Source organism: Neomonachus schauinslandi, chromosome 5, assembly GCF_002201575.2.
Source record: "Neomonachus schauinslandi chromosome 5, ASM220157v2, whole genome shotgun sequence".
Taxonomy (NCBI): Eukaryota; Metazoa; Chordata; class Mammalia; order Carnivora; family Phocidae; genus Neomonachus; species Neomonachus schauinslandi.
In genome coordinates this window covers 46,424,051-46,451,563 of record NC_058407.1, presented here as the reverse complement: position 1 = coordinate 46,451,563, position 27,513 = coordinate 46,424,051, and the positions used below count along the sequence as shown (strand labels likewise).

Genomic DNA, 27,513 nt, shown 5'->3' with positions numbered 1-27,513 from the left:
TCGAATCTATTATATACAGAAATGTGTTTGTGACTGATGTTCTTAACAAACTTCCACTTAACTGGCATGCTCTTTTAAACCATTGCTTCAAATTCCTATAGTCCATAGTATTCTGAGCACTTAACAGCTAGTGAACTACTCTAGCTTACTCTTGTATCTATCTCCTGTCAGGTTAGTTATATGCCTAAGAATCAGTTTTTATGGCTGTGTTAATATAATTTGTAGTCTAAATATGAACTAAGCTAATGAAATAGAAGTGTAGAAAGAATTGTTTTAATAAACAACAAGGTGGATGCTTTGGAAAGACTTTACAAAAAGTGCTTTAAAAATTATTAATGGATTAGGTTTAGAGAAGCCTAAAGGTTTAGGAAGCTTTTGGTTCAACTAAACAGTAAAGAAAATTAATTTTTTCAGATATTTGGAGGAATGTTAGTTTTTTATTGGTTAATGCAGCAGCTACATGATTAACACCAGGGCCAATATCTTTCTTTCTGTTTCCAGTTAGAATATCTTACTCTCCTTGAGCTAACTCTCATCATGGTTACAAGATGACTTCAGTAAGTAGTTCTAGATGGGGTATTCTGATATGACAACATTCAGGGGGAAAGACTGTTTTCTCCCCCTTTCTTAACATCCTACCATTAGATTTCCCTTCAGATGTTTCAGTGGCCAGAATTGGTTCAAATACCCTTCCATAAATCATTTACTGAGAAGCGGGTATCATTATCATATTGGCTTAGACTAATCAGTATTTTTACCCAACACACATGGAAAAGGTTGAACATGTGAACAACCGTAGCATTCACAAGTGAGAAGGACTGTTAATGCAGTCAACTAGTAGTGCTATATAGTGAGACAGTTACCAAAAAAAATAGAAAATATTTATAAAAATTCAGAAAGATTGTTACTTAAGTATCTCTAAGATCTTGTTCAACTTCAAACTAGATTAACACTGGAATTTTTTTTTTTTTTAAGATTTTATTTATTTGAAGAGAGAGGGAACACAAGCAGAGGGGAGTGGGAGAGGGAGAAGCAGGCTTCCCACTGAGCAGAGAGCCCGGTGTGGGGCTCGATCCCAGGACCCTGGGATCATGACCTGAGCTGAAGGCGGACAGTTAACGACTGAGCCACCCAGGAGCCCCAAAACTGGAAATCTTAAGACATGCATTATAGATGTGGTTTATACAAAAAGATCATGTGATAACTTAATTAGTAATCCTAAACTTAAAGAAAAGGCCTAGTCCTGCATTAAAATATCAAGGGGAATAAATGTGCATTATATTTGCAAAGTATGTATTTTTTGGGGTGATATTTGTGGCAGCCAACTTTAAAATTAACCTGTGATTACTGATCTTGTTCTTACCAGACAAGATGCTTTTACTGCAGTCCTTTTAAGGAAAATGGTGTTTTTAATACCATTAGATATTAAACTTAGTAAAGGATTTGGCATATTTTTTTTTTTAAAGATTTTTATTTATTTATTTGACAGAGACAGCGAGAGAGGGAATACAAGCAGGGGGAGTGGGAGAGGGAGAAGCAGGCTTCCCGCGGAGCAGGGAGCCCGACGTGGGGCTCGATCCCAGGACTCTGGGATCATGACCCGAGCTGAAGGCAGACGCTTAATGACTGAGCCACCCAGGTGCCCCAGGATTTGGCATATTTTTGTGGCTCATTCAATAAAGTGTATCTATTATGTGACACCATTTTAGGTATTTAAATGGTAAGCAAAATAGGGTTTCTCTGTTTAAGGAGCTTATATTCTAAGGGGGTGGACATAGTAAACACATGAGAACAAAATTCAGATAGTGAATGTTCAGGGAAGGACTCTCTTATGAAAGATACAGTTAAGCAGAGATGTGAGTGTCAAGAAACTGGCATGTGAAAATTTACGGGAAGATCATTGAAAAGGAGCAACAAAAGTAAAGGCCCTAAGATGAGAACTGAATTGGTGTGTTTGAGAGTCACAAAGAAAGCCAGTATGGCTAGAATGTAGGCAAATGGTAAGATATATCCTCACTTCTTTTCTTACCAATCATTATGATTACTCTTTTGCCCTATCCCCTTAATCTCCTTTCTTTCTCATGCTTCATTGTACTCACTAGCTTTGGTTTAGTCAACTTCTGCCACCTACCAATTCTGTGCTCCCTGCAGCTGCATGTGGCTGGAGAAGAGCAAAATGATGAATACCAACTGTAAGTGGGCTCCTTGGCAGTTCTTTGTGTCAGTATTTCCTCTGATCTCTTCACTCTCCTACTTTCTTAGAACACTTAGAACTCTTCACACTTTTTCTCCCTCCTTAAATATCTAATACTTTTTATATCCTCACTCTGAGTTGATGACTTAATTTCTCATTTTATTAAGAAAATGGGGGGCGCCTGGGTGGCTCAGTCTTTAAGTGTCTGCCTTCGGCTCGGGTCATGATCTCAGGGTCCTGGGATCGAGCCCCGCATCGGGCTCCCTGCTCGGCGGGGAGCCTGCTTCTCCCTCTCCCACTCCCCCTGCTTGTGTTCCCTCTCTCGCTGTGCCTCTGTCAAATAAATAAATAAAATCTTTAAAAAAAAAAAAAAAAGAAAATGGAAAACAGAAGCAACCAGATGAGAAATGCTGTACTTAGTGAAAGCTCTATCCACATACCTGAATCTGTATCCATTTACTATCTTCACTCTGATCATGCTCATGATATGTGCTTTTGCCTATCTAAGGCCAGTATCTCTTACAGATTCCCTCCATACCTGCTCTTCATTCTACTACTCCCTCTATCTTGTGTCATCAGCTTTCTCCTTTATACTGTAAGTTTTCCTATCATATAAAAGGATTCTCTCGCCTCCACATTTTCCTTCAGCTATTTTCCATTTCCTCCTCACTTTTATGGCAAAATTCCTTGAAAAGGATGTCTAGATTTTGTTTCCAGTTTTTTTTCTTTCTATTATTTTATGAATCCGATCCATTCAGTGCTTTTATTTCCACCATTCCAACAAAATTATTCTTGTGAGGATTACCCATTGACTTTCATGCTGTTAAATCCAAAGATTAATTTCCATCTTTATATATGTGTATATGTGTGTGTGTGTGTGTGTATACACACACACACATTTAATCAGCCGTGTTTGAAACAATTTGTTATGCTCTTCCTTGGACCACTTTTCCCAGTAGACTTTGAACATATTTACATACCCTCCTTGGTTTTCATCTCCCTCACTGCTGCGCCTCCATTTCCTTTGCTTGTTTTGTCTCATCTGACTCCTAGATAGCAAAATGTCCTGATACCTAGACCAGATTGGTTGGTAGATGGTTCTTAGAGGAAACAATAGAGGGAGACCAATTAGGCAAGAAATAATTGTGGCTTGAACTATGGTGGTGGTGATAGAGATGTAGAAAGTGGATTTCTAAAGGAATTTATGAATTCTTCATGAAGAATTGTGTAAAGATAAAAGATACGTTGAATTTATTCATTTCTGTGGCTGAGACAGACAGCAAGACCTCGGTTGACGAGAATAATCTGCCAGCCTTAAAATTAAACAAAAGAGTTTAGCGTTAGTGTCTGTTTTTTCTCTGCTTAGCTTCTGAAGTTGTGTCTGAAATGGTATTATGGGTACTTCCTGATCATGGTCTTTCTGAACTTTGGATTTCCAGCTGAGTAATTTCTGTTACTTTTCCTCCCCATTGCTAATTTCTTCATTGTAGCAGAAGAATGAGACTTTTGAGGAGAAGTATTATTTGACAGCTAGAATTTCTTGAGATGGTTTCATGCAGAATAATTTTTCATGAAAAAATATATATGAGAAGTAGTAAAGCATAGTGGTTAAGACTTGGATTCAAGTCAGGTGGGTATGAACTCAAATTCTGGCCTTGTTACTTCTAGTTAACTTACTACTAGTTCTTGACCTTATTCTGTTTGTTTTCTCATCTGTACAAAAGGGATGATAATGTTTACCTTACTGAATTATTCTGAGGATTGAAGGAAATTACACAGATAAGGTATTTAGTGTGCAGTGCCTAATACTTGGCAAGTGATAGGTAATATTACATTTCTAGGAAGGAATGTTAAGATTGTGGACATATTTTTAAAACCTAAGTACAGGGATGCCTGGGTGGCTCAGTTGGTTAAGCGTCTGACTTCGGCTCAGGTCATGATCTCAGGGTCTTGGGATGGAGCCCTGAGTCCACCCTCCTGCTCAGCAGTTCCTCTTGTTCCTTTGCCCCTCCCCCCACTTGTGCTCTCTCTGTCTCTCAAATAAATAGATAAAATCTAAAAAAAACAAATAAAAATAAAGCCTCAGTACCGGTTTCCCCTGCTATCTGAAAGTAGAGCATTCCTACGAAACCTTACCTAAGCGAAACAACATAAAGCAAAGAAACAATTACCTTTTCCTAGAAATGAAAATCCTCTTTGGATTTCTTTCAGTTAGCAAAAGCAGATACTGATATAGGTCTTTTGTAAAAGCGAAGCGGCATAATGCAAACTTTCAGACAGTGAGGAGGGAAACCTATACTGTGTTAGGAATTTCTTCTAACAAGTTTTATTGTAATGTTTGCATATACTTTCCTGTATTAGCCACTTCTGAACTTAATAATGAGTGTATTTCAGCCAAAGAAATCTTTTAAAAACATTTTAAAAATTAATGTTTAAGGCTTACCATTATTTCTCAGAGGTAGGAATAAGAGGCAAGGAAAGGGCACCTTGGCATGCAAAGGAAATGAACAATGCTCTTAAACTACCTTTAATTTATAGTGTTTGTTTTTGGTCAGTACTTATACTGAGATGAAAACTTTTGAATTTCACTTTCCCTGTACAGTCTTACCCCTAATAGCCTTAACCTTGGCTGTACATTAGAATCATCTGGAGTACTTTAAAAAGCACCTAATGACCAGGTTCCATCCTTGTCCAATTAATGAAAGTAGGGGCAAGGGGAGACATCAGTATTTTTTTTTAAAATCTCTAGGTGATTTTATTTGCATCCTGTGATAAAAAACAGTATAAATCCTTTAGCCTATTTCTTCCTCTATAAATATGCCCATTTCTCTTCCTCTCTGTTAGTGCCCTAGATAGTCATGTACCAGGTCTCTGCAGAGTACCTTGGCCATTCCCTTGCCCGTCAAACAAAAAACTGTGTACAATTTGCCTCTTTTGTATAAAAACTAAACTTTGAGGGGTTTGGGAAGTGTTCATGTAGTTAGTGTTCACTGACTATTTTGTAAATGGGCAGTTATAATTTTCTGCTCTTTTACTTAAGCTTTACTTCTCTGTTATGAAAACTGGAAAAATAGTTTTGAGAGTTAAAAATATATGATTGATTTGTTAGATCTATTCAAGAACAACTTTTTAAAAAATAATATTTGGGGCGCCTGGGTGGCTCAGATTGTTGAGCGTCTGCCTTCGGCTCAGGTCGTGATCTCGGGGTCCTGGGATCGAGTTCCGCATCGGGCTCCCTGCTCCTTGGGAGCCTGCTCCTCCCTCTGCCTCTCTCTCTCTCTCATGAATAAATAAATAAAATATTTTAAAAAAATAAATAAATAAAAAAAATAAAAAATAATATTTGAGAGAGAGAAAGACTGCACGTGTGCATGCTCAGGGGCGGAGGGGCAGAGGGCAGAGGGAGAGAGAATCTCAAGCAGACTCTGAGCTGAGTGACAAGCCCAACGTGGGGCTGTATCCTAGGACCCTGAGATGAAATCAAGAGCTGGCTGTTCAACCGACTGCACCACCCAAGTGCCCCTGAAGAGCAACTTTTTAATTACTTTTTATAAGAAGCCGCATGGTTTTCCTTTATCACTTCATTATCATTTTTTTCAGAGATAATTTGGTAAGCCTAATCAGTTGCTATGAGTTTGGGAGGTCTAAGCAGTGAATATGAACTAGTCAGTTTTGATAATCATGTTATCACTAGAATCAACAGCTTGTATAAATTATTATGAGAAAAAATAAGTATTACCTATACAAATTTTTCATATAGTAGAGTTGCATTTTTCAGATTTCTGGTTCACATGTGGTATTTTTAATTGCTGATATGAAATCAATACTTAATGACCTTACAACCATTCTATGAGGCAGAGTAACAAGGGACTTGTTATATATTTTAAGGAGTTTTAATTATAGATTGTAACTTTAGCAAGTTCCTTTGGAATGGACACTCGAGTTCTGTTAATTCAACACAGTAGATTGTGAAGCTGATATGACTTGGGTCTTATTTTAGAGGCACTGCTTTGGCAATAGCTACTTCAATCCTTGGGAACCTTTGTGGATTTTTAGCTAATTGTAATGAAAGATTTAAAACATTCATTAATTTTAATCCTTTCTTTAGCTCTAAACTGGCAGAAAATTAGTAAGTACTAATAATTTGGCCATTTACACATTTGATTGGTCAATTAATTCAAACAGCAGTTACTTAAATGAAGTTTTATGTATCATAAATCTGGTTTACAAATTTGATCATAGTCATGAGCTAGATTGTGTAGATCTTATCTTCCTGTGAGGAAATGAAATCAGAGGTTAAACAATTTGTGTAAACATATGTAAGTTTTCAGGTAGCAGGAAGATTAGAAGGCCCTTGATTGTCTTAAGTTTGAACTTTAATTTCATTTAAGCCTAAAATAAATTAGGAGCCTTTGATTCCCAAGCTTGTGGTTCAAAAATTAAGAACTTTTGTCATTTAAATTCAATGGGACTGTCTTTATTGTATTTCATTTTATTTGGGACTTTTAAGACTTGGTAGTAGAAAATTTCTGTTTTGAGATGCTGGGTGTTTTAGATGATTTACTAATTTTTCTACTCATAGTAAATTCTATGTATCTGGTGGCCAGAATCCTCCTTGGCATATATGTGAGAGACCTACACAGAATTTTAGAAGTAGTGCATCGGGAAGGCTACCACTACAGAAAATAGAAGACACACCAAATTAAGTTACAAAATATGAAAGTATGACAACCAGAGAGTAAATTGATTTCGAGAATACTGTCAATTTACTTTTATTTTTCTTTGTAAATATAGGCAACTTTTCATTTTACGTGATAATTATAAACCCATGAAACCTGTATTATTAAAACATTCAGATAAACCATTTTTAGTTAATGTGGCAATTTTCCCAGACTTAGTTTGGTATGAAACTGCAATTCCTGAGTTTTACTTATTTCTGTTTCATCTGTCCACGTTTCTTGTATGTACCACAAATCATGAACTCAGAATATTAAAAACATTTATCCATGTGATTGAACCAAAAATTAGTTCAGAAAATAAATTCATAACATAACTACGGTCTTCCTATTTACAAGAAGTTTCTTTACGTAATTCTGGAATTTGAGAAACCCTAATATTTTCAAGATAATGGCTAAGTGCGCTTTCTTCAGCTTTTATTGAACTCCAGTGAAATTGGTCCCATCTGGTAGTCTGTTTTAATTGTCAACTTGGAATATGGTGTCCCCTTTAAAAAAAAGTAATAAAGCCTGTCCAACTGGTTCAACCGTCTTAACCTGACCAAATTCACATTGTAGTTTAAAAGTTGAGTTGGTTAAGACTGCCAGGTTACAGATGTTTTAGATACAGTTCCGAACTCCTTAGGAAACTGCAGCCAGAGAGGAGAAATTGATAACCTAATCTTAGAATTCAGATTTTCTGTTTCTTGCTCCATTCAAGGTATACATTTTTATGTGATGATGTCACATCTAAAATTTAATGGAACAGAGAATAAAGCTAATAACTATTTTCAGTCTTCAATCAAGTATATTCTAGGGATTTTACTCATGATCACTGATTCCTTGTTTTGAGAAATTTTTTTCAGAAAGAAAAATTGGAGTCAGTTATCATTTATTCTAGATATTACATGCTTTATTTTTATTAGGCTCTGATTTAGGGAAACACCTAGAATGAATAGCCTACTTGTTTGTTTTTTTTCTCATATTAAGATTTGATTTATATTTTCTTGTCAGATTTTAAGCTGATAGCATGACTAAATCTATTTTAAGGGTTTAGAGCACAGAGAAGGGAGGTGTAAAATGTTTATCCTTTTCCATTTATACTGGTGTATTCAATAATTCTAAAAGTATCTTGAGTTTGAGAGAAATTTTTGCACATGAGTAGACATTAGTGATACATGTGTTACACAGAGTACTGTGCATTCCTGACATTTAATTCTATGACCAGTCTGTTAAAAAGATTAGAGATAACTTAGTTGCAAATATTCAATAAAATTTGGAGCCTTTTAAAAAAATAAGTTTTGTTTACATTGTTAAATCTTTTATTTATTTTTTTTAAAGATTTTATTTATTTATTTGTGAGAGAGAGAATGAGAGACAGAGAGCAGGAGAGGGAGGAGGGTCAGAGGGAGAAGCAGACTCCCCGCTGAGCAGGGTGTCTGATGTGGGACTCGATCCCGGGACTCCAGGATCATGACCTGAGCCGAAGGCAGTCGCTTAACCAACTGAGCCACTCAGGCGCCCTACATTGTTAAATCCTTTAAAAACCCTTTTATCAAGCTTATCTTTTAAAATATAATTTTGACATATTTGTTAATCACCTAGCATTTTATCAATTTTTAATCTATTTTCAAGTGACATATACCAGCGAGATGATCTATTCTGTAATGTTCTGAACAGTTACTTTATTTAAAGTGTTTTATAATTGAGAACAGACTGATACCAATAGAGATGTTTCTGACTCTAACCCAGTGCTGCATAGTTTATTCTGATAGTGAGAAATCTGGTTCCCACCAACCACTATTTTACTTCATGTTTATCTCCAGTGTACATGCATAGCAGTTTCAAAATTATTAACTATGATGAATCACTTTACCAACTAGAATACACTATGTAGAGTTTTCTTTTTCCCTCTTACAGTTAGTGGTCAAAACATCATTCTCTAAAGTTACTTAGGTTAACACATTTCCCATACCCCCTTCAGTGTGTTTGTATCATATATTTATGATACCATTAATCTTTTTTGAGGTCTGCATTTCTAACCTCCTGGTTGATTTTTAAAATTTGCACACATTCAAGTTCATTCTTTATGTTGTGAAGTTCTGTGGATTTTAACACTTGGATAGCGTTAACTATCTACCACGTCAGTGCTATATGGAATAGTTCCTTCTCTTTAGAAGTTTCCCCGTGTGTCTGCCTTTGTAGTCAGTCGCTTCTCCCACCCCTTTCCAATCTGCTGCCAACCACTGATATATTTTCTGTCCCTGTAGTTTTGCCTTTCCAGAATGTCATATGAATTGAAAAAGTAATATACCAGCCTTTTTGTTTAGCAAAATACATTTAAAATTTGTATTGCATGAATTAATAGCTTGTTCTTTTTTATTGTTGAGTGGAATTTTATTGTATAGATATACCATTTTGTTCATTCATCTGTTGAAAGGACATCTCCATTGGTACAAATATTCATGAACAGGTTTTCATATGAACGTTAAGTTTTTAGTTCAGTTTGGTAAATATCCAGGGGCACAGTTGCTGGGTTGTGTGGTAAGTCTTATGTTTAACTTTATAAGAAACTGCCAAACTCTTCCAAAGTGGCTGTATTTGTCTTCATTTTTTAAAGTATTTTAGCTGGATTTAGAGTTCTTTTTTTTTTTTTTAAAGAGTTTGTTTATTTGAGAGAGAGCACAAGCCAGGGGGAGAAGCAGATTCCCTGCTGAGCAGGGATCCCGACGCGCGGCTCGATCCCAGGACCCTGGGATCCCAGGATGGTTAAGGCAGATGAAGGCTGAAGGTAGATGCTTAACCTACTGAGCCACCCAGACACCCCTGGATTTAGAATTCTTAGTTGATAGATATTTTTCTTTCTGTAGTTTAAAAATGTTGATCCACTCTCCCCTGCTTTGCATTGTTTCTGATGAGAAGTCTGCTGTCATTTCTGTGTTGTTTTTCTCTGTGTATGTACTTTTTTTCTCTCTTCTGTCTGCTTTAAGACTTCTCTTTAACTGTTTTTCAGCAACTTGACTTTAAAATTATGAGGGTTTTGGTGGTGGTGTTCTCTCTGGAGGTTGTTGAAGTTCTTTATGAGTATAGTTTTCATCAGATTTAGGAAAAATGTGGCCATTGTTTTCTATCCTTCCTGCTCTTTCTTTCTGGGGCACTAGTTACGTTAATATTAGGCTACTTAATATTGCCCAATAGTTCACTGTCTCACTTGCTCTTGTCCCTCATTTCATTGTCCCACAGTTCCTTTTATTCTCACTGTGTTTAATTTTGGATTTTTTTTTTTTATTGCTAGCTGTGTTTTCAGTTCATTAAACTTTTCTTTAAAGTTTAGAAAAGACTGCTGTTAATCTTACCCAGTGCATGTTTAATTACAGATATTGAATTTTTATTTCTAGAAGATCAGTTTGAGCCTTTTAAAAAAATCTTTTTAACTTTCAAGTAATTATAAACTCATAAGAAGATGCAAAAATAGCACAGAGAAGTTCCATATGCCCATCACCTATCTTCTTCCAATGATGTCATCTTACATAACTATGTAGTGCATTATCGAAACCAGAAATTGACACAGTATAACTAGATTACAAGTCAAACTTAGATTTCACCAGTTTTTGCAAGCTCTTACTTTTTTTGGTATGTCTTTATCATTCTGGTGGTATTTTAGCAAACGTGTAGAGTCCTATAACCACCACCACAAGCAAGATACAGAACTTTTCGGTCACCATAAATTCCTCTGTGTTGCTAACTTAGGTCTTTTCCATGCCCTTGCATTTCTGTTACCATATTCATAGTTTTCTTTATCTTCTTGAATGTATGGGATATATTTACAGTATCTGTTTTAATCTCCTTGTCTACTAATTCTATCGCCTGTATCATTGCTGGTCTTTCCGCTTATTATAATTCACCTTGTTTGGGGGTGTATTTCCTGCTTCTATCATGACTAATAATTTTTGATTGGATGCCAGACATTTAATTTTATATTATTTAATGATGGGAGGGTGTTGTATTATTTTAAGTATTGTTGGCTTTTGTTTTGGGTTACAGTTATGGCACTTAGAAGTTGCTTCATCTGGGGCACCTGGGTGGCTCAGTTAAGCGTCTGCCTTCAGCTCAGGTCATGATCCCAGGGTCCTGGGATCGAGTCCTGCATCAGGCTCTCTGCTCAGCGGGGAGTCTGTTTCTCCCTCTTCTTCTGCCCCCCCCCCCCCCCTTTTGCTCCCTCTCTCCCTCTATCTCAGATAAATAAATCTTAAAAAAAAAGAAAAGAGAGAGAGAAGTAGCTTCATCCTCTTGAGGCTTGTTTTAACTTTGTTACTGCTGGTCCAGAGCATCCTTAGTCTAAAGCTTATTCGGTTTCATTGTTCATGCATTTATTAGCTTCTGAACTCTATTCAGTACTTCATGTCTTAAAACTGTCCTACTCCAGTTGATGGGAACATGAATTCTGAGGATTGGTCTGACTACTTTTCAGAGGCTTTTTCTCCAGATTCAATAGTTTTTTCACATGTGTACGCAGGTAATTACTCAGCTAAAACCTTGAGGGCAATCTGATTGTCTTCAGATCTTTGAAGCTCTTTCTCTGCAGCTTCCTTCTCTTCATATGCCCTGCAAATTCTAGCTGTCTTGGTGTCTCCCCTAGCTCTGGATTCTTTTCCTTTAACTCATTGAAACCATTAGGCTTTGATTGGGTTCTGCCTTCCCCCTCCTGTGTTTTAGCCTCATACTTCCACAAGCAGTAGGGCTTATTACTTCATTTGTTCTTTTTTCTGTTCTGTCTCAGGACACAGATCCTGAGATGATGTCCGTTGTCTGAAAATCACTGTTTTATATATTTTATTTAATTTTCTAGTTACTTAACACAGGAGGATAAATATAGTCTCTGTTTTTCCATCTTGGAAGGCGTCTGCTTTATAGAAAATTTCACTGTAGTTTTATAAATACTTGTCTTTTCTGACTTTTGAATATTTAGGACTTTGTAGGAAAACCAATGTATAAAGTTCAGTGAATGTAGGCAACTAGAGGGCATGTTTTCTCATACTTGTTCCTTTTCACATACTCTTACATATATACTTACATTCTCTTTCATCTATTGTGCATCCTTTTATTCCTAGTGAGTATCAACACCATCTATTACTGAACATTTTTATTTAATACAAGATAATGGTGACAAATGTTAGCTCTTTATGTTACCTAGAAGAAAACAGAGTACCTTCATTCATTTTTCCCCTTGTTTATCAAAAGGAGATGATGAGTCTTAGTTATTGATCAATATATAGAATATTGATTCATCTAATCCTTAGAGCATATAGTGGCTGCCGACTGAAACCCTAAGCCATGAAATACTTGAAGTTATCCCAAGAGGGAGAAACAAATGAACAAAAACAAGTTTTTCCTTTGTACTAAAATTCATAGTGTTCCAAAGTTAATACTTTTCTTTTAGCTGGTAAGCTTACAGATTAAATAATAATTTTTACTTTTAATTAAGGTATTATTTAGCATATAAAGTCCTAATTGTCTTTTTATAACCTATATAGTTAGTTTATGCTAACATACATTAAATTACATTGAAAATTACCTTGCCTGATTTTAGATTTCTAACATCTTTTGATGAAACTAGCATAATCTGAAGGTAAAGCGTGCATTTTAATTTAAACATAACTAATTTAATAAGGGAAACATTTTTACCCTGTAAGAAAAAACTGAAACTTTACATTATTATCCACTGAATTCAGAGTTTCCATGAGTAGATTAATAGTTAAGGCAAGTAGTGTTTTAAATTATTAATTTTATAAAACATTAACATTAAAATGGGGCCAATGTTTTTTATGGGATGCATAATAAAATAGTTTTACTCTCATTTTGTAACAGTCATTAAAATTTAAGTTGGAGCTGAATGTGTGTCACTTAACTGTTCTTGGACATCAGTTCACTTGATAATTTTATTTTATGAATAACCTAATTCCTTGAGAGATGATAAAGCTTACATTTATGGCACTAAATATACTTATGATTTAAAAAGTCTCTGTTATTTTTGAGAGAGACATACTTAATATCAGTGGTACATATAAATTGGTAATGAATAATTAACATTTTTGGCTTAGAGCCAGGCATCTTAAAGTATTTCAGCCAAATATACACTGTAAGATGGTCAAAATTAAGTAAAAATATAGCACCCACTAAATTTGTGTTTGTGATCAAATATAAAACCAGAGATGGAATATAGGTTTTCAGTACAGGTTTTCATTATGTGGATTCTTTTTAAAATTTAAATGTAATAATATTAATTTTCAATTATTTATTTTTCTTGAAAACATTTAGAGATAATCCATGTGTATGTGTGTGTGTGTTGGTTGGTTTTAATAAAATAGATTCATACTTATTATGAATTTAAATTAGAGGCTTTTATTATCCTCTCACAGAGTAAATTTCGCATGATGTTAAATAATTGCTGTAAATTTGAATATAATTTCTAGTGATTAGCAACTATTATTAGTTTAATAGGTATACTTACTACTTCACTAGGGTAAACATTTTACTAAAACTTAGATGAGGGACATTGGTCTTGAAAAGAGTGTTTACAAATTCTTTGTAGATACCATTTTTGGTCTTTTGTTTTCAGTTTATATTTATGAATTAGCATTTCTAAGGACTGTCACCTCTGCTTCAATGATTTTTTTTTTTTTTTTGTACCTGAAGTGCACAGTGCCTCATCATTTTGGATTTATTTATCTGTCCAGGTTAGGAAATGAGCTCCATTATTTTTCTGCTTTAATGTGAAAAAATAAATTCTATTAGAGCATGTACAAAATTGGCAGATTGAAGGACAAAGGCATCCAGAAAGTTGGCATGTGTTGCTCCTCTTCCTTGGAGTAAATTTTAATAGAAAATTGAATTAAGTTCACATCTACTTATCATCCTGAGAATATATGATGTATTCCAGTCTTATGGCATAGGAATAAACCTCATAAACTGAATGAATAACAGCTGTATAAACAAGCACTTGGAGGAGAATGATTTGAAATTACATGACTGAATCTAAATTAATTGGAAATTTCTGAGACTAAGAGGAGAATATTTAAAAGAAAAAATACGTCCATTGAGGGCTGAATTTTTCTGTCCATTTTTTTATTCACCGTAAAGTGTCTTCCTAGTGTGTGAGGTCTGGCGGACAGTTTTAATGGGGGAGAGTGGAAGTAGGAGGGAAGTTTTTTATATTTAATAATTTCTCAAAGTATCTGCCACTGTAGCCCTCCTTAGATGGTTAAGAGGAGGATCAGTTATGATATATAAAAATTACTTTTTGTTTTCTATGTATCATATTGGATATTTTTGCTACTGTTCATATATTTACATGTTAGTAATTTTGACGGCTTTTGGATAATTCCACTCTAGAGGGAGAACTGGTGGGCGGTCCTTCCTGTGACACGACCCTTGAGTGACAGTTGTATTTGATTGCCTCCAGTACTGTGAGGAAAGGACACGACTCTATGGTGAGGACTGATGGACATACATTATCTGAGAAAAGAAACTACCAGGTAAGATCAGTTTTTTTTTTCCTTTTTCTCTGTTGTTCATATAGCTGCATTGAACTGTTTAATGTGTTATATTTAACTGACACCAGCAGATTAGATACACTTCAATTTGAAAAATTTGGCTTATAATTTAAAATACATGTGTTGGCTTTGACAGTTGAAATAGTTGGGAACATTTTTCAAAATAAATCATGCTATGATAAATGTATATTCTTTTAATGTCAAAACATTTTTCTGGTGCTTCATGTATATGTCAAAACTTAGATTATCTGATACACAATTTATGACTCCATGCTGGATTCCAAGCTAGTATACGGTAAAACAAAGTGCTGATTACTTTTATATGAATTATTCCTGGAAGACTAAACCTGAACTCTTAGGCTATATTCAGGGTAATAGAGCATCACAGAAATGTAGATACAATTGGTTAGAATATAAAAGAAATAGAAGTGCAAATCCCAGGGCGCTGAGAGACCCAAATTCTATTGAATTTCTCATTAGCTTGCTATCCTTATAATGCTAGATTCTTGTTTTGTCATTTATTAAGTTGGTTAATAATATCCATTCCCTATGTAGCATGTAAGGGTGCTGAAAGGATGGTTGAAGTGTAATACTCCTCTTTCTTTCTTAGGTTTTAAAAGAAGGTGAAAGATAGTGGTATGAAGCAGTGATTTAAAAAACATTTTTTAAATTTAATTTTTTCAAAGAGAATCTCCTTTATTTGATAATAACTTATCACCAAATTACACAGCAATTCAGAATACAGAATAGTTCAAAGCTCAAGTAGGAATAAGCTTTAGGCTTTCTGCACGGATACATACTCAACTTCCCTCAGTCCCTGTCACCTACTAGTTTCATTCCCTGTAGACTGTTGAAGGCAACTAGTGTGATAACAGCTTTGATTCCTAACCATTTATCTGCTAATTACTTATTTTAGCCCGGTTAATCTTTTCTTCCCTCAAATTGTAAAGGTAAATATTGGAAAAAGTTGTGAATGGGTTTTCATGGTGTTAATAAGCAAAGAACCTTTGATTATGAGATTTAGGTTCTGGTTTGGGCACTGTGCCTAATAAAAATAGTGTCAAATTATCCTTCCTTTCACTTAACTTCATGTCTGAAGTTTCTTGCCAGTGTTATGATTTTAATAAGCCACAACTCTGGCTATGCAGAATCAGTTCTCCCTGTAATCTTTCTATTCAGAGTTCTCATAGACTTGACCAACATGGCCTTTGCTAATTTTCATACTTGCTATAGCTCTTCCTTCCTCACAACCACTTCCAACTACCTTGACTCATAAGATTTTAATTGGTCACACTGCTTGGGCTGTTGCATCTTTTGATAGGTTTTAAAAATTATTTATTTAATTAAATATTTATTTTAAGAATATTGTGATTCTAGGCTATGTGGCTTTTCAGTACTCATAATCAAGTTTGTAAAGTGTAAGTATAGAACTTTTTGTATGATTACACAGTATGGTTAATTTACTTCATGGAATCATCTTAATACAGAATTCCAAAATTTATATTTAAGAAAATAATAAAATGAAATTATATTTTACACATGAAGAGATTTCCTAATTCCTGCTCATTCTACTCTAAAAATACTCTGTTGTTCCAGTTATATTATTTATAACTAATCCAGGTTCTTTAACTTACCTGAAAAAATTCTTGGTTAGTGTTTTTCTGGCTGAAAATATTTTCCCCTTTTTCTTTTGTTGTTACTTAGTGATACTTAATGCATGTTGAAATATCCTTGGAAACAACTGTTTAAATTTCCGTTGTAAAATTATTTTATTTTTGAAACATCTCCTGAAAAGTACATGTATAGAAATATAATTTCCCATCTGATGTTGATGCATATTATTAAAAGCATATGGGAAATTCAAAGGAAATTAAATAAATCACTTGTATTTTCATGGGTAGCACTAAAAGTTTGTATATGCTGAGATGAAAGGGTTTAGATTTTTAAAAATTCCATTTTGAGGAATTTTGTTGTTTTTCATGGGTAAAGTAGGATTTCTTCAGTTTAGCTTTGAGGGTTTATGTTTTTGAAGGGTACTTGATGTCTTATAGTGATATTTAAACATCCTAATAATAGGCTAATATTCCAGAGTTTAACAAGAAGGATAATATTTCTCTAATTTTCATTTCCTTATAGACCTGATTGAAGCCTTAGGAACTTAGTTTAAGAATATGCATTCTCTCACTTTTGTGCTAAAAACTTCTGACTTTCCAAATGGGTGTTGGTTGAAGTATTGATTTTTATACTGGTATTTACTTTGTTTCATTTCTTTCTATAAATTTAGGCCCAGTTAAGTTTTTGGAGTTTGAATAGAGTAGTTGAGTTTTATTTGCTTAGACTGCTATGTTAGGTCAGCTGAGAATTTAATTATTTAAGTGATTCATAGCTCATTCTTTTTTTGGAAGGATTGTCAAGCTTTTTCCAGGGAATGTTTTTTGCTAGTATTTTCTTATCTTCCTTTAATTTACACTACTTTACTTCAGCTATAAGTATGTACAAATCTAACCATGTTAATTACGTTAATTACTAATTTAACTCATCAGTGGCTTTCCCTCTTTTATATAATAAAATCAAGCTCCTAAACCTATACAGTATTTCCACAAGTTCCAGTGTCTCTCCTCTGACTCCCTAGTATGAATTTTTTTCAATTAGGAATATAAAGCTGATTTTAATCCCCCTCCCATACACTTTTACACTTTTAAGCCTTTATTTGTTTTAGTTCCTCTTCATGTAATGCCTCACCTTTGTTTAAATGATTCAAGAATTAGGTATCAGTACTCCCAGAAATCCTTCTCTGAGGAGTTCAGTGCTCCTTTTCCTTGCTCTCATCGCCTTTGTACTACTTCTAGTTTAGTGCTGATAATAATACATTGTAGTTATCTGTTTATTTGTCCTTGTCTTTCTGTAGACCTGTGCAGTCTAATACTGTATGCACTAGCCATAGTGGCTATTTAAATTTAAATTCATTTAACTTAAAATTTAAAAACTTAGTTTCTCAGTTGCGCTAGCCATACTTCACATGCCTAACAGCTGCCTGCTGTTAATGGCTACCATATCAGACAATGCAGATGTAGAGCTTTCTGTCATTGCAGTGTTACTGTAGGTTATAAGCTTCTTGAAAACTGGAGCCATGTCTTTTATTTTGGTACTGCCAATACCTACCATGATTTTGGGTGTATAATAGGTGTTTAATGCATGTTGTTTCAATAAAATTAAAATAAGGAAATTAGTGAAAGGAAGAAGTGTAGTGTGTGCTGGGTAACATACTACTGATACTTCCAAGATTTTTAGATGTTATTCCAAATGGAACTTTTTATAATATGAGGTCATTGATCATGTCATGTTGGTTGGTTCAATGTTACCTATGTGGATCTAATGCATCCCAGTCCATATGTTCCTGAAGAAATACCTCACAGTCTAAAATGCTGCATTAACTTTGTGGAATATAACATGTCACATTACTATGGCAGTGATTGTATTGCCATTTCCTCCTCCTTCCCCCTGCCATTAAATACTTTATTTCCTTTTTATTAATTTTTTAAATCACAGAAGTTATAGAGGCGCATTGCAAAAGCTTTGAAGAATAACGGAAGTATAAAATAGAATGTGAAACTTTACTGTAACTGTTTAGTGCATCTTTTCAGATCTTTTTAAGTGACTATATAGGTGCAAATGTAATTTGTTGTCTTTGTTCTTAACAAATATGCATTTTTCTGCAGCTTGCATATTGTACTTAATGGGGAAGTTTCCATGTGCCATCATTCTTCCCCTGCCTCCTTCCCAGAAGTAATCACTAGCTTGAATTTTGTGTTTCATTCTTTTTATTTTTATAGTTTTGTTATATGTGTGTGTTTCAGTATATACAGGTGCATCTTTCCTTTATGTGTTGTGTGATGATTTTGGGGAAAGTGGTACTGTATATTTCGTTATTTCATACAGGAAAAAAAAAACAATGAATTTCCAGCCCACACAGAACGATTTCCCAGGTATTGCTAAAAAACTCAATACCTATCTGACTATTCACCCAAGTATTTTTGCATAATATAAAGCATTTAAAAAACAAGTTGCCTAATTATCTTAACACATACAAATGCATCAGTAGATGTGTTTCCATTTGGTTTGCAAGACAGTTACCCAGTACTGTATACAAATTACATTTTTATCTTTTGTACTGCAGTAAAAATGTAATGTAAATAAGGAATGAAATGCCAGGTTTTTTTAATTCTAAGTTACAATTTATTGAAAATTTATGTCTTTCTGCTGTCCGGATACATCTTACACCATGGTAGCTTAGAGTCATAGTTGTAATATAATAGCTTATAACCATTAATGAATGGTTACCTTCTGGTATGACTGAAAACAGCACCAACATCAAAGCATCTTAGAATCTGTAATAGGTTAAAGTATGTTAAAGATACATAATATAAAGAATACTTAATAAAATGAACAAAAATTTTTTAAAAATGGGTACTTAGCAATTCAAGAGTTGTCAGAGTAGATCTGAAAGATGGAGGCTTTCATCATTGTTGCTCTTTGGCATTGGGTTAAGATGAAGAGGTTAGCTGAGGAAGGAATTAGTTCAAAAATATGTCTGAAACCAATGAACTGGCTCACAGCTTACTCTTCTTTTCTCTTGAAACTCCTACAAACAAATGGCTGTAACCTATTGTCTGTAGCCAGAGATGAAGCAAGGGGATAGAAAAAACTCAAAATGGATGACTGTTCACTTGCAGTTACACAATGAGGTTGCTCTTACAATTATACTCTTGAATGTGATGCTTCTGCTTATGTCACAATCTCATTATCAACAACAGAAGTCCTTTTGACTCCATGACTTCAATATTTTCTTAATAAATTGGCATTTATTTGTTATTTTTGGCGCCTCTTTTTTTCTTCCTCTGGCCAACCAAGAACATAAAATTAAATGAATTCCCAAGGTACTCATTGGTTGGCTCATTACTACAGGATAGGCTTTCTTTGATTGCATTATATTTTCTGATACTTCTTTTCCTCATCTTCTGAAATCATTGAATGAGATGATTTTTTTCCAAAAAGCCAAGTTTCACCAAGATACATGGTATATGGTGCGCTTAGTGTCTTGGTAACTTTTTCACAGTGCCCCTAGGCCAAAAGAAGTAACTGAAAGCTCTGTTTTAAGCCACTTATAGTAGTAGTTAGCATGGTATCTGACAGATAATGCTGTGTTTCCTCAAGATTTAAAATATCTGGCAGCATTCCTGTATTCACTGTGGTACTCCTTTTGGGAACTTAGGCCATAGGTTTTACACATGAAATACTGTGAAATACTCTTTCAGAAAAATATTTTCATTTAAGTAGTTTGCCTCAATCATAAATATCAAATGTGTTCATCATTAAACAGAAAGTTAAAACATTAGTGCAGATATTTCTGTGAATCAGAAAAAATATAGACGTAAGCAAAGTTATTTTTTAAAATGTACTCTTAGGCCTTGCTTAGATTCTGGGATGATTGCATCAGTGGTGGCAGCTTAGTTTTTTAAATCTTTCTGAATTTCCACATAAAAATACAACAACCAGGTAGCAAAACCCAACCCATGAAAACATTTGTAACAAAACTTGGTCATGAGGTATCTCCACGAATCCCCAAATATAAACAGATGAGAACTAACCAAAAAACCTACATATATCACTTTCAGTGTGTAAGAAAGTAGAAAGAAGCATTAGGATGTCTGGCCTGAGAATAGAAGTACCTCAAAGGTGGTGAACAACCAATTTGAAAGGGATTAAATGTGATTATCCAATTTGAAACTGGGAGAAATTTTGCCCGCTATATTAGATCTTTGTAGAGGACCTGTGGCCTAAAGTAGCTTGAGCAGCCTTGCTCTATGAGCAGCCTTGCTCTATGAGCAGCCTTGCTCTATGAGCAGCCTTGCTCTATGAACTCTCAAGATAAGCCTACCAGTCCTCCCTACCAGGCCTACAGAAACCCTGCTGAGAAGTTTCTGGGAATGGAATCACAATTGAGCAGGATAGAGGCAATGGAGATGGAGGAAAGAGAACTTCCAGATAAAAATGATAGAGGAGAACAGAGCCAGATAATTTCAGGAAACAAGTCATTGTATTTTTAAACATTACATGAAAACAACAGAAGAGGGAACTTTATGAAGTTAGAAAAGTTTTTTGAACCAAGCCGTACTCTCAAAATTCAGGAAAATTAAATTCACAAAAGGTCTTTCAGGAATATTGTTAGGAGTGTTTTTACTAATTTGAGTTCCCTCATCAGTGTTCATATTGATCTGACATTTGATGTCAAAGTTTTAATTTTTTAAAGAATTTATGGAGGTTGTGTGAAATATTTCTCTATTGAAATCAAGTAAGTGAAAATATTCTATATCTTTGAAAAGATTTTTTATTTTATCTTTCATATTTAAATTTCATCTATCTGAAATTGATTTTTGTATACAGTGTTAGGAGTCCAATTTCCATTCCTCGGCATATAGATGATTATATTAGTATCATGTAATGATTTTTTCTGCCTCCCTCAACTAATTAATAGGACTGCTCTATTATAAATCACGTTACTTTATATTCATGGGTCTGTTTTTAAAATCTCTATTCTATTACTTTGATGTGTTTGCCTACACTTGCTCCATTACTGAATTTTAATTACTATACCCTTGTGTTAAATCCTCATGTCCGTTTTTCTTTTTACCTTAGTCTTCCTGAGTGTCTTGACTTTCTTGGCCTTTTGTTCAATGACAGATTTACCACATATATAAAAAGTATTGAGTTTATAAGTGGAATTTCATTGACTTCATTTTTATTTGGGGGAAGAATTGATATGTTTATGATAGTCTTCCTTTCCTGAATTCATATATTCAGGTCTTCTGTATTTTCTCTCAGTAAAGTTTTGTTATATTTTTAATAATAGACCCAGATTTATGCATACAGTTTTACTGTTTTTTTGGTAAATGGTATTTTAAAAATTATATTTTATAGGTGTTATATTGACATACAGGCAACTTTTTAAATTGATTATTGTGTCAGTGTTGCTAAATGTTTAAAATCTTATAATTTATCTGTAGGTTCTTTGGGGATTTTCATATAAATAAACATCTGGAAATTAGATACTTCCTTTATAATTTTTACAACTTGAATTTCTTTTCTGAACTCACTAATACTTCTCATACATTGTCGAATAGAAGTGTTAATAGTAGAAATCTTTGTTACTTGTCCTAAAAGCTTTAAGTTGTCACCAGTAAATATGATATTTGATGCAGTATCTTTTTTATACGTATACTTTATCAGGATAAAGAAATATTTTTTTCCTCCGTAGCACTCTTTTCGTTTTTAAGGTTGTTGTCTGTGTCCCTTTTCTCCTTATTTGTCAGTCTTGCTAGAGATTTGTCAGTTTTACTAGGAGTTTTTAGCTTTAGTTATTTTCATTTTTTTTTTTGTTTCATATTCATCATTTTATATTTGTTCATCAGTCTTTATTTTACTTCCTAGGGTTTATTGTGATGTTCTTTAATCCTAAGTGTTTATAATTTTTCAAACCTTTGAGATTTTTCTAGTTATCTTTCTGTTGCTGATTTCTCATATAATTCCACTGTAGCTAGAGAATATGATTAGTAGGACACCGCTTGTTTACTAGCTTGAACAGAATGCATATTGACCAATTGGTGGGTGTATTGGCTGTATTTCTCTTCATTAGATCATATTTGTTAATCTTGGTGTCTGTTATCTTCTTTACCCACATATTTACCCGTTCTTATTCACATATTAACATTATTTCTTTCTTTCTTTAGATCTGTAGTCCATCATATCCTCTTCTATTTCTTTAATTATTTTATACATTCTTATGTTTAATGTGTGATAAATCAAACAATTGGAAGTTGCTACAAATCATTCTCATGTCTTTTGTTTCTGTTGATTGTCCCTTGTGGTACCTTGTTTCCGTGTGTGTGTGTTAAGTTACCATTTCATGTTTCTTAGAACTCTGTGAGAATTTGTTGAAGACTAGGTGGAAGGGTATTTTTCCCGAGGGTAGTTGATTTGCATTTGCTTTTGCTGATGCCTAAGGGACTACCAATCCAGGACCAGTTAAAAATACAATGTTAGCTTAGGTTGCGGCCCACATAGGTATTATGAATTCAGGCTGGTTTATGGCTATAGATTCTCAGAAGAGCTTTCCTGTACCTCTTTCTGCCTAACATCAAAACCATGACGTTCAAGTGCCTTCTTTACTAAGGGGTTATTAACGATTATGATGTACCCTTTTAAAAGGTGCTGGTTTATGAGAAGGTCTTTTAACAGCTTTTCTACCTTGGACAAATTCCCCTTTGGGGATATAAACTTGTGGCTTCTCTGTACACCAGCTTTTACTTTGGGGGTGCTGAATTTCCTTCTCTCCCTCCTTTCCAACCTCCCAGGCTCAACAATTCATTTAAAAATAAAAATGTAATCACTGAGTTAGTTTTCAGTGATATTTTTTCACACTGTATCTGAATTTGAGAATAATGCCTGGCATATGCTCAGTAAATATTTGTTGATTGGCTGAATCAGTATTTCATGGAGCATTGGTTTTGAGGGGAACATTTTGTTTTTTGTTTATAGTATACCTTTGTACCAGAAACCTATATCTTGATCGTTTTGTGGTCTCAGCTGAAATTTCACTTCTTAGGGAAGCATTTCCTGCTTCTGTTATATATTCTTATTGTTCGTTGTAATTTCCGGGTTGGGGGGTGGGGGATGACTAGTGTTATTTCTGCTTTTTATCATCTCCATAATTGAAAAAATTTGATCGTTTTTTCCATCCCTTCTCTTCCCTTCCTTTTCTTCTCTTCTTATACCTCTGTTTTTATTCCCCTCCCTTTCTTTCCTGCCTCCTTCACTTCCCTTTCCTTTCCCTTCCTTCCCTTCATCGTGTCATTTTTTTTCTACTTGAAGAGCTTTTTAAGTTTTTTATTATGTGTAATCTAGGCAGAATTATTTAAAGTCATTAAATTTTTATTTAAGGAATTTCACATTTTGTGGTTCCTTCTACAGCACAGCCTATTACCTTGGTTCCCCCAAAGTTTGAGTCATAATCTTCAATATAGGCCTTTTAAAAAGAACTTATGTTTAACTCACAATTGTCATGTCCATTTGTCCACAGTTCTTTTAGTTGGGCTTCTTTGATCTCTACTTGAATATGGACATACTGATGACATACTTCAAAAATCTCCAACCTGTAATCTTTGGGACCCAGTTTCATCAAGCAGTTTATTTTAGGGCCACTTTTAGGGTCAGAGTAGCTGGATCTGCCTGGTTGTTAATTTCAGACACCTTGTATATATGTGTCAGTTCCAATTGTATTCACTCCTAAACTATTTCACACTCTAGAATAATAGTACAAATCTTTGGGATAGACCAATTCCTAAGATTAAAAAAAATGAATATTAGATCTTGTATAGTATCTCTGTCAAGTAGTTCTTTCCTACAGATCCAACAAAATAGTTATATGCTTAAAGCAAACCACATATTTACTCCATAAAGCATTTCCAAGAATGTGGGTCTACAGGATAAAGACCCATCAGGATAGACCTTAACCTAAAAAACATTTTTGTGTTGCATTTCTGATGGTGATGAATTCTTTTATATATGTCTGAAAAAGTCTTTATTTCATCTTCATTTTTGAAAGATGTTTTTTTGCTTGGTGTGGAATTCAAGATTGACAGGGTTTTTTGTTTTTAGTGTTTTAAAGGTTTTGCTTTATTGTCTTCCAACTTAGATAATTTCTGACAAAAATCTGTCAGATAATTTCTGACAAAAATCTGTCATTCTTATCTTTACATAATGTAACTTTTTCTCTCTGGCTATTATTAAGATTTTTTTTATCATCGGTTTTACACATCTTTTTTTTTTTCTTTAAGATTTTATTTATTTGAGAGCAAGAGCAGGAGTGGCAGAGAGGGGCAAAGAGTGGAAGGAGAAGTAGACTCCCTGCTGAGCAGGGAGCCCTATGTAGGGCTTGATCCCAAGACCCTGAGATCTTGACCTGAGCTGAAGGCAGACGTTTAACCTGCTGAGCCACCCAAGCACCCCTGGTTTTACACATCTTGATAATGATGTATCTTGGTATAGTTTTCTTCATGACTCTTGTGTTTGAGATTTATTGAGCCTCTTGAATTTGTGTTCAGAGTTTTTATCAAATTTGGGAATTTTTTATCCATTATTTCTTTAAATATTTATTCTATCCCTGTTCTTTTTTGGGGATTCACTTGAAGTTGTCCCACAGCTTACTGATGTTTTAAATTCTTTTCTTTCCTCTATGTTTTATTTTGGATAGTTTTTATTGCTGTTTTCAAGTTCACTTATTTTTTCTTTATCTTGGCAGTTATTCTAACTTTTACAGACAAAATGTAGTTATAATAACTGTTTTAGTGTTACTGCCTGTTCTATCATCTGTGTCCTTTCTGGTTTGTTTATGTTGATTGTTGGGTTTTTTCTTCCCCATTATATGTTTTATTTTACTGCTTCTTTGTATGCCTAGTAATTTTTGTTTGGAGGCCAGTCCTTGGAAATTTTACCTTTTCAGTGCTATGTATTTGTTTTTTGGTTAATATCCTTGAGTTTCCTTGGGGACAAAATTTAGTTACTTAAAAGCTGTTTGAGCCCTTTGAGACTTCTTTTTTTTCTTTCAAGTGTTTTTTACACAGAACCCCAGTAGCCTTTAACCTAGGGCTAGTTTTTCCCAACTACTGAGTCTGTACCCTTCTTACTGCCCTACATAGTGAACTATATTTTAATACTCTGACTTGTGGGAACTGCCCTGTGTGAGTCCTGGAGATTGTTTCCACTGTCTCTTTTGCCAGCCTCTGGTAGTTTGCTTTGTGCAAATGTGGATCAATACTTAGCTGAAGACTCAAGAGGAACCTTGTTCAGATCTCTATAACTCTTTTTCTTTGCAGCCCTCTTCTGTATGGTACTCTAGACTTTTTACTCTAGCTGCCTTGGCCTACCTAGATCTGAGCTACACTTCCTCAATTCGCAGAGATTTCTGAGTTCCACCAGGGCTCCCTCTCCCTGCACTGCAGCCCAGAAACTCCTCTAGTGTGTAAGCAAGGGCACTTGTAGGGCTCTCATCAATTCTTTCTCTCTCAGGGGTTACTGTCTTGAACTGCCTTATGTCCTATGTTTGAAAACCATTGCTTCATGTATTTTGTCTTTTTTTTAAAGTTGTTTCAGGTGAGGCAGGAGGGGAGGTTGTTCCTACTACTCCATCTTGGTTAGAAGTACAAATCATAAGATTTCATTTTTTTAAAATTACATTTTGGCTGAGAAGATAGATGAGAAATCATTTCTGATAAAGAGAACAAGCTTTTGTGTCAATATTCAGTTAAGGCTTGAATACTTTCTGTTGTGTAAGACGCTATGTGGTGTGTAATACACAGAAATATTATTAGACCCCTTCTCAGCACTTAAGGTCATTTGGAAAGACACATAAAAGAGTACAGGTCAGCAAATATATTACAGTTCATATGTGGAGTCTTCATAGCTGTGATTCCCTTTAACCTAAAGCAAATAATTACATGATTTCCCTTGAATTCCCTTCCTCAAGATTTCCTAGAATCTAATAGACCTATAAATACAGTAGCCATTTATCTTCTCAGCTGAGGTAATAATTGTACTAGTATTCCTAGTAAAATATGTGTTCTGTAGCATAGACTAGTAAATCATCTCTTTGATGTTTAACCTAGCTCAGTAAATTAAAGACACCATAGTACATATGCTAATAAAAAAATAGGAAGATGCCTTTTCAAGAAAAAAAAGAAATTGAAGATCTTTCTTTTTTAGGGCCAGAAATGTCAAGAGAGACTGCTTGAGGCATATGAAATTTTAAACCTGTTCTTCTCTAGTGGGGGGTAAAGGCAATGTAATGAAGCTGAAAGAATGTGATTGTTAGAGTAACAATTTTGAGATATTATACTTCACTTTCTACCTATATTACTTTGGACCAGTTAGGTAAAGTCTTTGACACTCTTCATATTTAAGAGTGAGATCTTTAAAAGATGATTGGTTTCCTTGTAGAAGCATTTCAGTTAACAAATACAGTATAGAAGGATGAAAATAGCAAATCACCATTAGAGCATCATAGATGCTGCAAGCAATATCCATGGATGACTGCTGTAATTAGTAGGCAGAAATTTAAGGTCAGATATTTGGATATTCTCAAAGAACTTATTTCAATGTTTTAATGGGAAAATAGGAATTTATAGTTGAGAAAACTGGTGGATGTACTAGCTTAATCAAGATCAAGGTTAATACCACCTGTAATAAGATATATTATCATCATATGCACTCCTGTATATGTCCTTCATGTAGGATGCACTTGAGAAGGACGTATTACTTCTTCAGTGAGGTGGCTTTAAAAGTACATAACCTCTATCTAGTCATGAGAAAACATAAGACCTACTCACATTGCAGGACATTCTGTGGTGTAGTTACATCAGTATAACTAATGACATCAGTGTTGTGAAATTCAAGGAAAAACAGGTAAAGTCCAAGGTTGGAGAAAACCGAGGAAACATAAAACTAAATGTAATGTGGGTCCTGGAATAAAAAAAAAAAAAAGACATTGGTGGAAAAACTGGTGAAATCTATATGAAGTTGTTTAGTTAATAGCTAATTTCTTAGTTTTGGTACTTGTACTATGGTCATATAACATGTTGCCACTAGGGGAAAGTGTGGGGCATATGGGAACTTGGTACTATTTTTGCAAGTCTAAAATTATTTCCAAATAACAAGTTTTTAAAACATGGTGACAGTGTTTGTGGACAGAGCTTATTACCATGTAGTTAAATTAGTCTTTTTGTTGGGTAAGTACCTCATTTTGATAGTGTACATTTCTCTTGAGCAATTTCTCTTGAGCAATTTCAATTTTCCACAGAAAATACATAGTTTCAAGGGGGAGGAGAGAGGGGGGTTCTTACATTTTCATTGGTAGCATTCTGTAAGCAGGTTAAGGAAAGAAAGGAGGATTGAACTTACAGTTACAAATATAAGTCTTCATCCTTCAGTTTTCAGGTCT

General features: G+C 34.4%; 1 protein-coding gene and 1 non-coding gene across 5 annotated transcripts in view; one reads left to right on the top strand and one right to left on the bottom strand.

Moving 5' to 3' along the window:
* CNOT2 (CCR4-NOT transcription complex subunit 2) overlaps positions 1–27,513 on the top strand; it is a 119,032-nt gene that overhangs the window by 33,348 nt on the left and 58,171 nt on the right. For 3 of the 4 annotated variants that reach the window (XM_021678659.1, XM_021678660.1, XM_044915369.1), the window contains exon 2: positions 14,302–14,444. The exons of the other annotated variant lie outside the window; for it this stretch is intronic. In XM_021678659.1, the coding sequence (XP_021534334.1) occupies positions 14,397–14,444 (48 nt within the window). In that variant the 5' untranslated portion in view covers positions 14,302–14,396. The remainder of the gene's footprint in view (positions 1–14,301; positions 14,445–27,513) is intronic. 4 annotated transcript variants of the gene reach the window in all.
* Positions 23,900–24,032, bottom strand: LOC123325025. Its single transcript, XR_006540193.1, has one exon. It is a non-coding gene; the product is annotated as a small nucleolar RNA SNORA18 (small nucleolar RNA).